Raw genomic sequence first — 16,722 nt, forward strand, 5'->3', positions numbered from 1 at the left:
GTCAGAATTAATAGGCTCATCAGAAACACACTCCTCACCAACAACAAAGAAAATTGACGAAAAATCTGTTAGGAGAAAGCATTGAAAAAGTGTCAGATGATACAGACACTTAAGGTATTGCGAGTTATGGCTATTTCTGACCTGGAGTTGACAAAAGACAAGAAAATTGAAAGGAAACCGCTGCGTTAGTGGTTTCACTATGAGTTAGGAGTCCTGTTATAGCCATTTAAACTTACGTGCCATTTACGGGCTTCCACAGTTTCCAGGCTACTGAATGTTGCTTTACACATGATAGTGTCTGTATACATGAAAATTCGGACACCCAAAAGCGACTATTAAGGTTTTTTGATTGTTATTTACTAATGCTTCAGTTCTCAAACGTACTTAAAAACTGGACAACATCAGTTAGAAATGGAACCGCTTTCAGTTTGCACAAGACTTCAATGGATGAAACGTTTGCTTTCCCTGGCTAGATGACATTACATTTTTCGGTTTCATATGTTTAGATTCCGGAATTTTGACAACGCCACAGAATGTGGTAGATGTACTTTTCAAAAAATGCCCCATTGATTTGCTGCAGATCAGAGCACGCTAGATAAAGGTGGCAAAGAGACATAGGGTAGCAGGTAGTACGAGGATGATAACAAACGTAATACAGCTTAAAGTGTTTTTTTTTTTACTTTTGTATCGTGAAAGTTCCTAGCGTGAAATTCGGTAATCGAAAAGTTGATGTGAATTGAGAGTGAAAAAGGACGTGTCATTTTACAGTACACTTTACTCCAAGAAAGGGAAAAATATGACCCATGTGTTACATAAAGATGGGAGCTCTATTATATTAACGTCTTTGTTCAGATAATTGTGAATTGTGCCGCTCCGATATATGTAATATAATATCTAATGGCAACTGTACGTGCAAATTTTCATAATCTGTCGCATGCGTTGTAGCGTTTGTCGCATCAGCGATTTTTAATCGCAATAATAGAAACGTCGCCTAAATCCCCCACAGACGAGCGCCTAACAAGCTTTGCATCAATGAACCTCCGGGCTACGTGTTGCTCTGTAATTGCCAATTGCGCTTTGTTGGCATTTTTAGGCTTCCATACACAAACACAATTATGTCTGAGATACGATGCGTTTAGAATAAAATTGTGAACAATTGTGCACTGGAATGTACCTACAGAGAAGTGTCCTTTGAAAAGTAAACAATTTTTATTTCGAAGTGAAGCAGAGGGCAAAAAGAACTTGGAAAATGTCTTCTTTCACAATCACCTTGCCGTAGGTTATCAGTACCTAATATCAGCGGACATTATGACAGTGTCAATAACTCTTTCAATGGCAGTCCATGATATGTCTGCTGGTAGACTAGCTCAGAATTCATGGACATTCTCAGCCTATAGAACTCTCATCCAAGATGATATGATAGTTTATAGATATAGTTTATATATTAGTAAGCACTAGAATGAAGTTAATGCATAATTCATTCATTAACACGCACCCACATTACTAAACATAACGCATCACACATTTATAGTCAGTATATAGTCAATGGATAACTTTTCGGCCGGGCTCCCAAACTTAGCTCTCGAAAACTTAGATAACTCACACCCAAAAGAGCTTAACCACCGTTGAAACCTTATTATCATAGGCCCTTTTTAAGCACCAGGGCTATAAGAAACGGTGTAAGCGACGTAGACATCGTAGTGAGATGTGACGTTTATGAAAATGGCAAAATGGGGGTATTACGGTGAAAATTTCGCGTGTAACGACTTTCCCTATTGGTATTGTTGGTTAACGGGCGAGTAAGCTTTTTCGTCGTTAATTCTGAGTTTGTAGCAATGTATCTCTGAATACTCGGTTTCAAAAGTCGTTGTACCGTGTAGTGTTGAGGCGCTCACTCGTGAGGCACCTCATTTGTACCACTCATTTTGTTAATTTGTTGCAGTACTTCGTACCGCAGAAATTTTACTTACTTCACTCCTCTATTCATTTTACTCATTTACTCGCGCGCATCACAAACACCTCTTGCCACACAAATCATTCACACACTTCAAATTTCAAAAAAAAAACTCTTATCCGTTCAAATTCATTCGCGAGTCTCGCGACCGTCAAAACTCACACACTCCTCACAACTCGCAACAGAGTCCCTGGATCGCGCGAAGCGCTAGGTGCTCGCCTGCTCGCCGACACTCAAAACTCAAATGTCTCAAATGAAGAAACGAGTAATGATCCACACTGTCAACTGCCGAACTACAAACCTTATTGCAACGACAAAAGGTCCACCGAGAAATGCGTTGAGTTTGTACCACTCACAGCCTCTCTGTGACATGAACCCCTCAAAAATCCTTTCAAAATGAAACAATGAATTAGAAATACCCAAAAAGGGAGTGAGACCGACACACGACGTACTTCAATATCGCATCGCGTCACCACGTTAACAATTAAACACGAAAGACAACAAGCGTAAGCGCAGCAAGCTTTCATACATCTTAAAAAAAATGTCGCTGTTGGAATTAATGGAATAGTTGACGCTGAAAATATGCTAGTACCTCACCTCATTTGAAGTAAGACATTGTAACACCTCATTTTAGAAAATGAGGTACTCATACAAACTCATTTTAAATTGATGTCCTACCCATCACTAGTACCGTGTTGCGTGTAGGTACAGTCGACGACAAAGAGATGTATCCACTTTTTCACCTTACTGCATTGTAATAAAGTGAAAAAGTGGATACATCTCATTGTAGTCGACCCTACATATATATCGTGAAATCAGGAAGATCATGAAATTCCTAGGCATATCGTGAATCGTGAAAATCATTGTCTCGTCCCCTGAGTCGACGGAGCCCCACTACGCGTACATACTATCGTTCATCATCATCATTATCATCACTACATAGTATAAAACAAAGTCGCTTCCCGCTGTCTGTTTGTCCCTATCTATGCTTAGATCTTTAAAACTACGCAACGGATTTTGATGCGGGTTTTTTTAATAGATAGAGTGATTCAAGAGGAAGGTTTATGTACAATTTGTTAACCCGTGCGAAGCCGGGGCGGGTCGCTAGTCATTGATAAACAATAGAACTATGTTCATCCGTCTATTGTTCAAAACATCCATACCGGGTAGGTATTTGAGTAGCCATCATAAGTCTGTCCAAAATAAAGTGTAAGGCATACCTGACCCGTTCCCGGGCGGGCTTTAAAACTACCCTCGAGAAGTGCTAGGGGAAACTGGTGAAGCCAGAGAATTCATATTTAAAACAGAGGTGACATTCTAAATCATACTTTGTAACGGGTCTGACGAGTATTGTACGACGTACGAGTATTGACAAGTGGTGTAGTCCCGTGGGTCATATAAATTGAGCTCTAGTCCGGCTGCTATAGCCTCCCAAGGCCCAGTCATACAAACGAACATCCAAAATTTGCCACTGAAATTTGAACCTTAACTGTAGGAAGTAGAGTTGGTTTTGCGTTGTTTGAAAATTGAACGAAACAAACCAAAAGCGACTCTGACATTCCAATTGAACATGGTTTAAATTACATAATTACGTCGAACTGAGTAGGTAGTATAGGTAGGACCTTAGGATTGTTATTCTAGTTCGTTATCGCTTCTAGTTAGGTACCTACTTAAAGCCGCTTCCTCGTCAGGTATTTCGTTTCTATGTATCTATCAATCTGATACCTAAGTTGGCGACAAGTTGAGTTAAAACTAGATGTGTCACTCATCTACCCTCTTCTTATTCAGTCCATCTGTTTGTCAATCTGTCTTAACCATTTGCAAATCTCCCTGAGGCCACCATCCTTTTCAAACGACTTTCCCATCTACCTTCAACCCCCAAGTCGTCTGCAGCATCCGGTTCTCTTTACGGCCTATTTACAATATACAGGTTTTACAACCGGGCCGTATCCGCTTATTTCCAATTTTATTCACCATTTTTATATCACCTAGTATGCTATTCCTACACTATATCTGCTATCGCCTCAAGTAGAATAAGATAAGGTAGGCTCTTGTGATAAGTTCCATACTTGACTTGGTATGAAAACTTAATTAGCGTGGTCCGTCTCATGATCTTTTATAAGCCTATTTGGCCAAAATTGTTGCCAATTGAACAAAAAAATTGTCGCAATCGCAACCTGTACCACGCGACCAAAACGTCGTAAGCGCCGTAAAATTCATGGCGCTTACGCGTTTAGGTCGCGAGATTCACGTGCCGCTTCTATGGTTTGTTGTCAAAACATCAACTCATGGCGCAAAATACTGGTTCTATGTGCCAGTTATATACGTAGTAATAATAGTTCAATACTTCCGGCAAGACTCGAACTTGAGATCTTTCGGAACACCAGTGCGATCGCTAAAGAAAAACACACTGGTTCTTCCAAATCAAATCCTCTGTAAGCGAGTCGAACAGCCGACCTGCCACATATTTCCAGACGGCAGATGCAGTTGATGATGGTGGATTAAACATGTCTACCGGAACGTGTTTATGTATTTTTTTCGTTTACGGCGCCTTTTTATTGTCGAGACGAAATTACTTTTCTTTTCGAGAACGTTTACGCCGTACCGTTACGTTGGGTTTTGACGTGAAACGTCTTTCAAAACGGCCAGTGCTTGGCAAAAAACGAATTTAACTAAAAGTGTTATTATATTTATATAATATATATTTACCTACTTATTATGCGATTCTTAAGAGCAAGATACTTAGATGATAGATGATCAAAATTATCTACATACAGGCTATTACTCTCCTAAGATTAAAAATGTATTTAGTATATAGGACCTCGTTCGCTGAGATACTTCTGGCTCCACCTGTACCGTATTGTACAGTTGTTAAAGTACGGATGCTAAGCACAGACAATTTCGTCCATGGATCCGCCATTTCCTATCTCTATATTCATATATTCATATTTATTTATTCAGTAACAATAAACATTGTGTATGAATTTCTTTCGCACGCGCATAATTGATATCTTGCTCGCACAGTGACATTGACCGCCGCCGCCGCCGGCATCATCAGCGGGACAGCAATATACATAATTATGCAGGTGCGATAGAGATAAAATTCTTCGTGCTTCGCATCCTTACTTTAGAAGAATGAAGCCATTTCTTGATTTTGTGAGAAAAACGAAAAATAGCAATCCCAAGAATTACGTAATCAAACTCAATTTGCACCAAAACCTTCAGATCTCATGATTTGTATAGAAAGCTAATCCATTTTGTATTTCAAACAATCTTTTTCCTCAATTTTCCTTTGTGTTATTTTTTCGTCCGATTTCTAATTTGATTTTAGGCTGAAAAGCAGTTTTTTAATTCATCTTAATTTCGGGAAATGGTCTTTGATGTGGTTTTTAAGAAAGATATTTGGTAAACAAACGCAGAGTGGGCGGTAGATTTTCATTTCGATTATTTAATTTGGTTATCGAAAGGTAATAACTGAAAAAAATATTATTATTTAATTTTCGTTTTGTATCTACTTTTATGAGGAAATGGGACGGCCGTTTCTCCACACAAACGTAGTCCCCATTTTCCTCTCTAAGTATTGACATTATGGAAAATGGTTTTACATAATTTGGTGTATATTAACCATAGCTATGCCCCAACGTTTGACTTAATACAACATAACACCTACTATCAAACTGACCCTATCACACGATGTAATATAACATTTTATAACAGCACCCTAACTAAAATAACTTAATTCTATTCTAGACCTAGAAGGACACGCATGCAATACGGCATCGCAAAAAAGTTCGCTGTCAGTGAAAATTGCTCAAAGTGAATATAATTATATCTCTCTGGAAGTCTCTGGACGTGTTTGACAACTTTGGCATCATTATTAGATACAGATGTAGTGCATAATTATTTTCCATCGTATTTTCACGGAAACGTACGAACATGTCTTGCTATTTCAGTCAGTCTCGGTACAAAAAGTATTGAGGTTGACTGAAGTACTTACCAAGACAAATACGACCGTGTCCGAGAATATACGATGGAAAACAATTATGCACTACATCTGTACGTCAACAATATCCATATTATACACGTTAAAGAAGCTATGGTTATCTGATTTGGCTAATTAATTTGTCAATATTTCTATTGTATAGTTGCTTAATATTTTTATAATTCTTCCCAATTTTTAGTGTATTTTCCCCATTCCTTTTTGTGTAATATATGTATGTTTTTCCTATAAATATTGTATGTATTTATATCCTTTATCTTTTTGGTACCTTGTTGTACATTTTGCTGCATTCGTCACCCTCTTTTCACTTTCCTCTCTCATCTACTCAAAGGTTAACTGGAAGAGATCCCTTGATATGTTCGCCTTTGTACTTCTCACTACTTGTATGTTTATTTGTTTATTTGTTTATTTCAATATACATCTGTAACTTACAGCTAACAAGCCAAAGCGTCACAAATATTAATATACTATGTCAAACATTATACATAAAACTATCTCTAACAAACATGTAATAGCAGTAGCAGTAGCCACATTAGGATTAGGATTTTTCTATTAATCTCTTACATTTTTCAATAAAACAATACCATGTAGAGTGAAACAGATCTCCTTGCGGGTCTTCATTGAGTACGGAGTTGAGCACAGAGAGTGCGGTCGAGAGCGGCGCGTGTCGCTGCAGCGCGGTGCGCGCCGGCGGGCATGCCAGGAGAGGCGCTGAGCGCAGGCGGGACCGCGCGTTGGGAGCGTACAGTCTAACCACTTCTTCGACCAGACCCGTACACTCTATTTTGTTGCGTATGATACCTAATGCAAACTTAACTACCGCTAGATATCGCCTTACTTCCAGAGACTCGTACCCGAGTACGCCCAGGAGGAATAGCGTAGGATATAGATAAGGGTAATTCGTGAATTGCTTCTTGTACAAACTTCGCAAGTACTTTTTTTGTACTTTCTCCAATACTAGGCTATATTTTGCTTCGTGTGGGTTCCAGACTGTGGCATTTGATTCTAACCCACTCCGAACCAAGGCCGCGTAAAGGGCTCTAACCGCCGCCGATGTCATATGTTGGGAATTGCGTAACACAAATCCTAACTTTTGTGCTGCTCTTTTGGCCACGCTCAGGGTATGTTCTCGGAAACTAAGTTGCGAGTCGAACAGAACTCCTAGATCGCGAACCGTGGCGACCCTCATTATTGCGTCTCCGCCCAAGGTATATCTGTGATTAAGCGGTACAGACGACCGAGTAAAGCTCATCATTTCGCATTTTGAAATATTAAAATTGAGTTTGTTTAGTATACTCCATCTATCAGTGACGCGCGCGCAGCGATCGATACCGGCTGTGTGCGCTAACGGATGTCTCGCCGGCTCGTACGAGACGAAATTCGTAAAAATGACGAATGTGGTTAAATGTAACGTGTGTAATATCGTTATTGATGAGCTGTTGTGCTACATACAGAATAAACTATCGGTGATAGATGACGACACCTTAGTGCGCCTTTGTAAAACGTCGTTTTCTAGCGAAGAAATCAAAAAATCAAAATGTTTATTGTTTGATTCTGTGTCGACCGATCAGCGCAAAATATCGCGAAAAAACAGTGGCAAGGAGGTTCGAGACTTGGAGGACATAGTGGCATTACTACGATCTGTCGAAATAGATAAAGTGCCCGTGTTCGTTGCGCGTAAACTCGAGAACTTACCTCCAATAACGGTGGATCATTTCGATTGTACAAAACTGTTAAAAGATCTCGCTAAGATACAAAATGATATTGCGCAAGTAAAATCTTCTTATGCTACAATAAATCAACTTGAGGAGCTACGTTTGGATTTAAATAACATGAAATGTGCGTCAATACCGCAATCTCCGTTTAACAAGGTGAATGCGAGACGGGGAGCCTGGCTGTATGACAGTGGTCCAATTGGGCTATCCCACTGCTCCACAAACTCAGAAAAAGAGAACGCTTCCACGTCACAAGTATCTCCTACTATACCGCTAAATAATGATAATAATATAAACAATAGCCAGTTAACTCCGAAGAAACAATCGCCACTCAAAAATATTCAATTAAAGTGTCCCAATAACAATGAAATCGGAACATCGAATCCGTTATTATCCGTTGGGGTGAGTCATCCTCATCTACCGGAGATTGCTGAACCGTGTTCGCAAGCGGCCAAGGAATGTGTGGATACCCGCCGCGCGGCGACAGATAGCAACGGCTACCCGCGCGACCACGACAATAATAGTGAAAACGGTGAATGGATTACAAAGACCTATAAACGTAATAAACCGAATTACCGCTATGCGGGAAAACGAGGCTTAGCCTGCGATGCGGAAAACAATGTTAAGTTTAGGGCGGCCGAAAGGAAAATACCAATTTTTATCTCAAATGTAAACAAAGATTGCCTTGAATCCGATATTATAAACTATGTCAAGGACAAAACACAGGAAAACATAACGCTAGAAAAACTGAATATTAGAAAAAACTCTCATAATGCATACAAGTTTTTCGTGTCGGAAAGCAAAGAGTCTGTGTTCCTGGATGCTAAAATATGGCCGCAAGGCATAGTATTTAAGAGATTTGTGCATTTTAGACAAGGCACTACGAACAGAAAGTTATCTGTTGACGGCGCACATTATAGCATTCATAATGGAAAAAACAAATAACCAACAACGTAATAGTGCCAATGGATTGGTACAGTTAGTAAGTGTGCGAGCGCACATAAGGTTAATAAATGAAGAACGAAGATTTAATATAGGACTTAGCCTTTAATAGCTAGGTATTACAAAGTATGAAAAAATGTATGGTAATATGGGTCGCGGCCGCGTGTGCTCGGTCCGGCGACCTGAGGCAAATAGGAGGAATAGCGGGCGCGCTGCAGGCTGGTGGCGGGGGTTCCTCACCCCCGCGCTCGTCTGATGACGTTGTAAGCAGCGGCGCAGACATGCTGGGGGCCCTTGAAAGCCCTGCTTTCAAGAATCATGTAAAAGACATATGCGGTTCAGAGCCCGTCTGATAACTCCCCGCACGGTGTCAATATCTGCGACCCGTGGTACTCCGTCTGAGCCAGTATGAAGTTTCACCACTCTGCCCAGACGCCATAGAAGTGGGGGTTGATTCTCGTCTTTTATTAGTACTAGGTCTCCCTGCTGCAGATCCCTGGCACGCGTTTTCCATTTGGAACGTTGCTGCAGCTCCATGACGTACTCGGACTGCCACCGCTTCCAGAAGTGCTGCCTTATCTGCTCCAGCCGATTGAAGCGGTCCAGGTTGCGAGTGTTGGCTTCTGTCAGGTCCGGGGCCGGAAGCGACGTCAGTGGCCTGCCAAGGAGAAAGTGCCCGGGTGTGAGCGCTGCATAGTCGTTGGGAGAGGAAGAGAGGGGGCATAGAGGACGACTGTTAAGGACAGCCTCAATTTGAGCAAATAAACTCGAAAGCTCCTCAAAAGTGAGGTGCGTGTTCCCTAAAATGCGCTTAATATGAAATTTTGCTGATTTAATGCCAGCCTCTACATAGCCGTTAAAATTAGGAGCGTAAGCCGGGGAGAATTTAAATTCAATATTGTGATCACCAGCAAACTCTAAAATAGGGCCAAAATTTTGTTTAAAAAAGACATTAATCTCTTTGGCAGCGGCAACAAAGTTTTTGCCGTTGTCACAGTAGATTTCTTTTGGCTTACCCCTACGCGAAATGAAGCGGCGCAGGGACAATATGAAGGCGTCTTTAGAAAGTTCACTCACTGCCTCCAAATGTACACATTTAAATCTAAGACAGATGAAGAGACATAGATAACATTTTGTTATCTTACAGCCACGGCCTCGCCGATCAGTGATCAAAAATGGACCTGCGAAATCGACAGCTACAGTAGAAAATGGGAAGCCGGGCGTGACTCGTTGTGATGGCAAATTACCCATTATATTGGACATTGTTCGGCCATATTGCCGAATGCAAATGACACATTTGTGAGCCGTGCGTCGTGCTAAGTCCCTACCCCCAATGGGCCAGAACTGCTCACGCACGGATGCCAACATGAGTTGAGGTCCCGCATGCAAGAGGCGTTTGTGTTCGTTAGTGAAAATTAGTTTTGTGAGTGTGTGTTTGGAACAAAGAAGTATGGGATGTTTCACCGAAAAATCATATCTAGATTTACCTAGCCTGCCCCCTACTCTCAGGATCCCCTGAGAGTCAACAAATGGAGCTAATGCAATGAGACGTGATTTAGGGCTTAGTTTTTTGTTATTTACAAGTGCGGGTAAATCCACAGAGAATGATTGTTGTTGTGACAACTTCACCAAAACAGTTAAAGCATTTTCAAGTTCTGTTGCACTTAGCGGGCCCTTCGTAGATTGTTTTTTACATTTAATATTGATGAAGCGTAAAACATAGGCAATAACCCTTTTAAGCTTACTCAATTGTGAGTATTTGTTGAAATCTATGAGAGCATCGTCGTCTTTGTTTTCTACTACGTTGGTCAAAAATGAAGAGACCGTTGTTTTAAGCTCAGGTAAGGCCTGGGCCATATGGTTAGTATTAAGGACTGGCCAATTTTCCTCGGGCTCTAGAAGATAAGAAGGGCCATGCCACCACAACTGTTGAGACTGTACATGCTGAGGGTCGATCCCACGAGATGCAAGATCGGCAGGATTCTGAGCTGTGGGGACATGGCGCCACGCCGAGCTATCGGTGAGCTCTTGAATAGCTACGACACGATTTGCGACGTACGTTTTTAATTTTGAGGGACATGTATTAATCCATGCTAATACTACACTGGAATCGGACCAGTAAGTACAGCGTGCTATAGGCTTGCGCAACGCTTTGCTTACCGTCGAAGCTAGGCGACTGGCAAGAAGCGCCGCAGCAAGTTCCAGTCTCGGTATAGTCGCAGAACGTGTCGGACTCACGCGTGATTTAGAGCAGAGCAAATTTACAGTTTGTTTGCCCGAGGAAAAGGTGGCTTTGATATATATACAGGCGCCAAACGCAGCCTGCGAGGCGTCAGAGAAGGAATGAAGCTCAATAAATGAAGGTGAGTCACTGTTATCAAATATGTTCCTAGGCACAGTAAGAAGCTTTAGGTATTTTATGTTATCTATGAAGTGTGCCCAGGCGCGCTGAATTTCAGGCGGCACTGGAGTGTCCCAGTCTAATTTAAGGGACCAAAGTTTCTGTAAGAGAATTTTGGGTTTGACAGTGCACAAGGTCAAAAGGCCCAAAGGGTCAAATATCTTAAATGTCGTGGACAAAATCGACCGTTTAGTTACTTTATCAGATGAGGAACTATTGTCGTTAATATTAAAATGAAGTGTGTCTTGCGTAGGACTCCATAGCAATCCTAACGTATGAAGTGATTGACTCAGTACGAGATTATCATTTTGCATATTTCCTAGCTCAGAATCAATCAGAAGTTGAGAATTCGACCTATATTTTCGTAAGTTAAAGCAACCTAGAGACAGCGAATTAGACACGGCTTGTTTAATATTAAGTAGATCAGACTCTTCATCAGCCCCGGTGAGTAAATCATCGCAATAGAAGTCGTTTTGGATTATCATTTTAGTAGCTGAATCAACTGACTCCTCACCGAGCTGCCACAAGCATCTGGCTGCCAAGAAACTGGCACTGGAAAAACCGTAAGTCACAGTATTGAGTCTAAGCGTTTTAATAGGAAGAGATTCGTTCTCCCGCCAAAGAATCAACTGTAGGTCGCGATCTAGCTCGTTCATAACGATTTGTCTATATTGCTTTTCAATATCACCTGACAAAACGTACCTATAGTGACGAAATCTCAATAAAATGTTGAACAAGGAATCTTGTATGTTTGGCCCCACCATTTGTAGGTCATTTATAGAGTAACCTGACTTCGTGCGCATTGAGGCGTCATAGACTACGCGTAATTTGGTAGATTCACTCGAGCTCTTTAAAACAGAGTGGTGGGGCACAAAGAATGAGGTGTGAGGCCTCTCTACAATAGCGTCAGAAAGATGACCAAGATCGCGGTACTCTTGCAAGAAATCAGAGTACATTTTCTTATGCTCCGGGTTTTGATTAAGACGTTTTTCTAAGCTAAGAAAGCGCTTTTTTGCAAAGAAGTATGAGTCGCCCAGACAATCGGGAGTGTCAATAAGGGGCAACCTAACACAAAATTTACCATTTTCTAAACGAGTTGTATTCTCAACAAAGTGCGATTCACTTTCAGTTAAAATGGGTTTAGCTTCATGGTGCTTGGGAAAATCTTCGTACTCCCAGAATTTTTGAAGTTGTGAGTCTAGGTCAGTATCGTTCTGGGTGGCCACGAAATTGCACGAAATCGTTTTATTTACAGTCTTGCCCTTAGTTGGCATGCGGCCTCCTATTAACCAACCAAACTCGGAGTTGTAAAGAATGGGAAGCTTGTCCCCTAGACGGCGCTTCTCTGTACCAATGATGTCCCAGAAAACTTCAGCGCCCAATAAGACGTCAATTTGCGAAGGCTGATTAAATGTCGGGTCTGCTAATTTAATTGATGATGGTATATTAAGATGATTCACAGATATGAGGTTCTCAGGAAGAAGTTGAGTTACACGAGGAACTACTACAAAATCGAGATCACAAGCGTATGTACTCTGCCTTGATTTTATAAGGGCAGAGCAGCGCTCTGGAATGATGTTAATAGGGGTGTCCATGACGCCCGTGATGTTTTCATTGGAACGATGAGAAGTCAGCTGAAGACGCTGTTTTAAGTCATTAGTAATCATACAGATCATACTACCATTGTCAACCATTGCCCTCACTGTTTCTACTTGATTCGTAAGCGGATTAACAATATCTATTATAGCACTACTTAGCAAGACCGCAGACGAGGATACTGCTGACATGACTGCAGAAGAAGAGGGAGATGGAGATGCCTCAGCACCACCATTGTTGTCGCCAGAGGGGCTAACAGAAGCTGGCGATGTGGGTGTGTTAGTGGTGTGTTTGTGTAGGGATGTGTTGTGACGCCTCTTACATACGCGACATCCTCCCAGTCGACAGCGCGCCGTGTCGTGGTCCGGGCGCAAGCAATTGAAGCAGAGCTTGAGCTTTGCAGCCTGGGCCCATTTCTCGTCGGTCGTCAGACTGCTGAAGACCTTGCAATCGAAGATGCGATGCTTCCCCTGGCACACGACGCACGGTCGCGGTGTCTTTTCAGTAGCTGAAATGGCAAAGGATTTGCTTTGAGGCATTTCTGACTTTAATTGAGGCTTAACTTGTTTATCCCTTTTGGACCTATACAAAGATTCCAAAACATCAGATCGAGATTTTAAGAATTTTTTGAATTCATCTAAAGAGGGTAGTTCGAGTAAATTATTACGATGTTCTTCCCATTTTGTACGAGTAGCTTGGTCCAACTTCGTTGTAACCATATGTATGATGATTGTGTCCCACTGATCGGTAGGCTGGCCGAGCGTCTTTAACGCCCGCAAATTTTTGGTCACGTGGTCACTAAGATACCTAAGTGCCTTGTCTGATTCGCGCTGCAAAGGTTCGATGCTAAATAAAGAGTTAAGATGATTAGTTATAAGTTGACGATTATTATTATATCGATCACACAAAAGGTCCCATGCTTCAGAATAATTGTCAGCTGATACTTCTAAATTCGAAATGACGCGCGCTGCTTCACCTTCAAGGTATGAAGTTAAATAATGAAACTTATGTATTGCCTTGATCCGGTCATTTTTATGAATAAGAGACTCGTAAGTGTCACGGAATTCGAGCCATTTAAAGAAAGTGCCATCGAATTTATGTATTTGAATTAATGGCAATTTAAAACCTAAAGAGTCATGATCATGGCACCGGTGTGAATTTGAGGATGAATCTTGGTCGGCGTCATGAAAAGTCTCCCTAGGTTTACTTACCTCAAGGATAGATTGGGCTGTGGCGATGGCAAGATGAAGACTTTCCTCAATATTGTCCCTTTCGACAAGTTCATCCGCGAGGTTGTCTTCATTCAAGACCTCTATACGAGTTTGCATGACCTCAAATCTGTTGCTAAGTTCTAGGAATTTATTCAACTTTAAAGTTAATTCATTGATTTGAACAGAAGTTAAGGTGGCATCCCTGTCAAAACTGTCCAAAAACCGAGTGAATTTGGTTATCTGTCCCTTCACGGAACTCCGTTTGACCTTGAGAACATCTAACGATTCCGTCGTTAACTGTGGTATCGTAAGGGACAGTGGGGAAGCAGGTTTAGTATTTGTCATGTTTTAAATGTAGTTATAAACGTCAAACAATAAAAATATGCAATCAATGAAATAACTTATTACGGCAATAAGATAAGTAAGCAAGTTGAATAAATTACCGTTAGAATGTTAAGATAACTAAAATTGCAAAAAACGGCTTACGCTCCTTATTGTTATCGCGCTCTGGAATGCGGCCGGCCAGGTGGCGGCGACGGAGCACTGCGCCGGTTGCGCACGCGCTGGTGTGATGCAGCCTCGAAGCGGGTTCGTTCCCGGGGCAGTGTATCACTGAAATGCGTATGAAGAAAATATTGGTTATGCGAGCGTAAGCATGAAGCGAAGTGCGAAGCAGGGATTTGTGAAATTAAATGAATGTAAAATAAGACGTAAGGCTTGATTTTATGCTTTGTATTTAAAGGCGCATGAAAAAGTATGCTAGAAGACGGCGTAGAATTGGCAGGCAGAAAATAGGTATCTTGTATAAGACGATTAAGGAAAATATTTGCGCAAAATAAATAAATGGGCAAACAGATGACTACGTAAGATGCAATAAATCGCTATTTAAATTGTAGGATGCTGTAAGAAAGTACAGATTAATCACGATGTAGCTACTTTTCAAAGAAGAGCTGCCATTAAGCACATGTGGCGGTGCAAACAGCTTAAGAAGCAAAGTAGCGTTTTTATGCAAAATAACAATTGATAAGATGCGTTTATAGTTTATAGGATTAAATTACGATGCAATAATCAATGAAGATGGCTAATATGGTCATAAATGATGCAAGAAGGATGTACTAAGTTCACACACGTTATGATGAAGTGCTATCGCCTTTATATGCTCAAACTGAGGGGGAATAAAAGAAGGATAAGATGGGTAAGCTCACGGCACTCTCCTTGTAAGGATGATCCAAGCGTGCGGCGCAGTGTCCACCGTCCGGCCGACCTTTGTACCTAGACGCCACGTCTCCGGCGCACGAATTTCTTCTCGAGTGGTTGCTAACTCGTCCAGGTCCCGTCGTATTCTTGACCGCTGTAGTTCTTGGCGTGATTGACGAGCTTCGGGCAGTTAGGATGGAAGATTCTTGGCTGGAAGTCCGCAGTCGGGTCGGCGACACATGGGCGTGTCGTGGCGTGTCGCGGCGCGAGTTATACGTTTCGGCTTGGCGTTTTGATGTCCGCGCCCACCCGGGGGCGCCAAATTATGTGCGAGCGCACATAAGGTTAATAAATGAAGAACGAAGATTTAATATAGGACTTAGCCTTTAATAGCTAGGTATTACAAAGTATGAAAAAATGTATGGTAATATGGGTCGCGGCCGCGTGTGCTCGGTCCGGCGACCTGAGGCAAATAGGAGGAATAGCGGGCGCGCTGCAGGCTGGTGGCGGGGGTTCCTCACCCCCGCGCTCGTCTGATGACGTTGTAAGCAGCGGCGCAGACAGTAAGCTTTAATTGTAAGAACGTAAAGCGGTCAGTGGATTCTATACGTCAATTGTGTCAGACTTCGGATGTCATCGCCTTGCAAGAAACCTGGTTGCGGCCTGACGATATACATTACTTAGCTGAGATAGACACAAGGTTTGGATATACTGGAACCTCGGCGATGGACGCCACGGTTGGCATGCTTCGTGGAAGACCGTATGGCGGTGTCGCGCTGATGTGGAATAAGAGTGTGTTTCCCAACGTTTCTATTGTGCAGTGTGATAACGCGCGCGTAAGTGCCATAAAAATTAACCTCCCTCGAGAATCGTTACTTGTGTTCAGTGTTTACATGCCTACGGATAAAACGGTGAACTTAGTAGAATTTACGGATTGCCTTAGCCTGGTGAGTGCTACTATTATTAATGAGGATGTCCGTTCGGCGTTCATACTAGGAGACTTTAACGCTCATCCGGACGAGTTATTTTATAACGAAATGATAAATTTTTGTTCCGAACAAAAGTGGACCTGTGCGGACATAGAAACGTTAGGGTTGAGATCAAATACCTACAGTTTTATCAGCGAGGCTAACGGGGCTAGGCGTTGGCTAGGTTCAGGCGGAGTATGTCACTTTCTTAGGACGTCACATTCTGAGTTCGTCACTTTCTGACTTTGTCACTTTCTGAGATCGTCACATTCTGAGTTCGTCACTTTCTGACTTTGTCACTTTCTGAGATCGTCACATTCTGAGTACGACACTTTCTGAGGACGTCACTTTCTGAGTACGTCACATTCTGAGAACGCCACTTTCTGAGGACGTCACTTTCTGAGTTCGTCACTTTCTGAGTTCGTCACTTTTTTAGCATAGGTACGATTTAACAGTATAATATACCTGCACGAAAGATGTATACTGCCAGCAACCAGATTAGCTGTTCGACATACGGTCGCTTTTATATCCTACATACCAATACCAATCTCTGTTTGCCTTACACCTGACTGGTAGAGAATTCCATTTGACAAAACGTCCTATGTTTCGTGCAATAAAGTGAAAATAGAGAAATAAGTAATAATAATAAAACAATCTAATTATGTTTCAATCAGAGTATTTAATTCAGAATAAGTACTTAGAAACTACAAGCACCAAAACATTTAGCCACAAATTGGA

At 41.7% G+C, this 16,722-nt stretch overlaps 2 protein-coding genes across 3 annotated transcripts; one reads left to right on the forward strand and one right to left on the reverse strand.

Annotated features, from left to right (window-relative positions):
* The first annotated feature begins 7,329 nt into the window (after positions 1 to 7,329).
* LOC134653532 (uncharacterized) lies at positions 7,330 to 8,650 on the forward strand. The gene has a single exon (XM_063508908.1). It carries the CDS (start codon positions 7,343 to 7,345, stop codon positions 8,612 to 8,614), a length of 1,272 nt encoding a protein of 423 aa, XP_063364978.1. The 5' UTR covers positions 7,330 to 7,342; the 3' UTR covers positions 8,615 to 8,650.
* Positions 8,651 to 8,782: 132 nt separating this feature from the next.
* Positions 8,783 to 15,574, reverse strand: LOC134653531 (uncharacterized). Of its 2 annotated transcripts, none has more exons than XM_063508907.1 (2): positions 12,931 to 13,684; positions 8,783 to 9,269 (listed from the first exon to the last, which is right to left on the reverse strand). In XM_063508907.1, the coding sequence occupies exons 1-2, from the start codon at positions 13,020 to 13,022 to the stop codon at positions 8,921 to 8,923; spliced, it is 441 nt and encodes a 146-aa protein (XP_063364977.1). In that variant the 5' UTR covers positions 13,023 to 13,684; the 3' UTR covers positions 8,783 to 8,920. The 2 variants fall into 2 exon arrangements, 1 of the variants encoding a protein (XP_063364977.1); XR_010097262.1 differs by lacking the exon at positions 12,931 to 13,684 and adding an exon at positions 14,306 to 15,574 and having other exon boundaries at positions 9,129 to 9,269.
* Between the last annotated feature and the right edge of the window lie 1,148 nt (positions 15,575 to 16,722).

This window comes from Cydia amplana, chromosome 13, assembly GCF_948474715.1.
Source record: "Cydia amplana chromosome 13, ilCydAmpl1.1, whole genome shotgun sequence".
NCBI lineage: Eukaryota > Metazoa > Arthropoda > Insecta > Lepidoptera > Tortricidae > Cydia > Cydia amplana.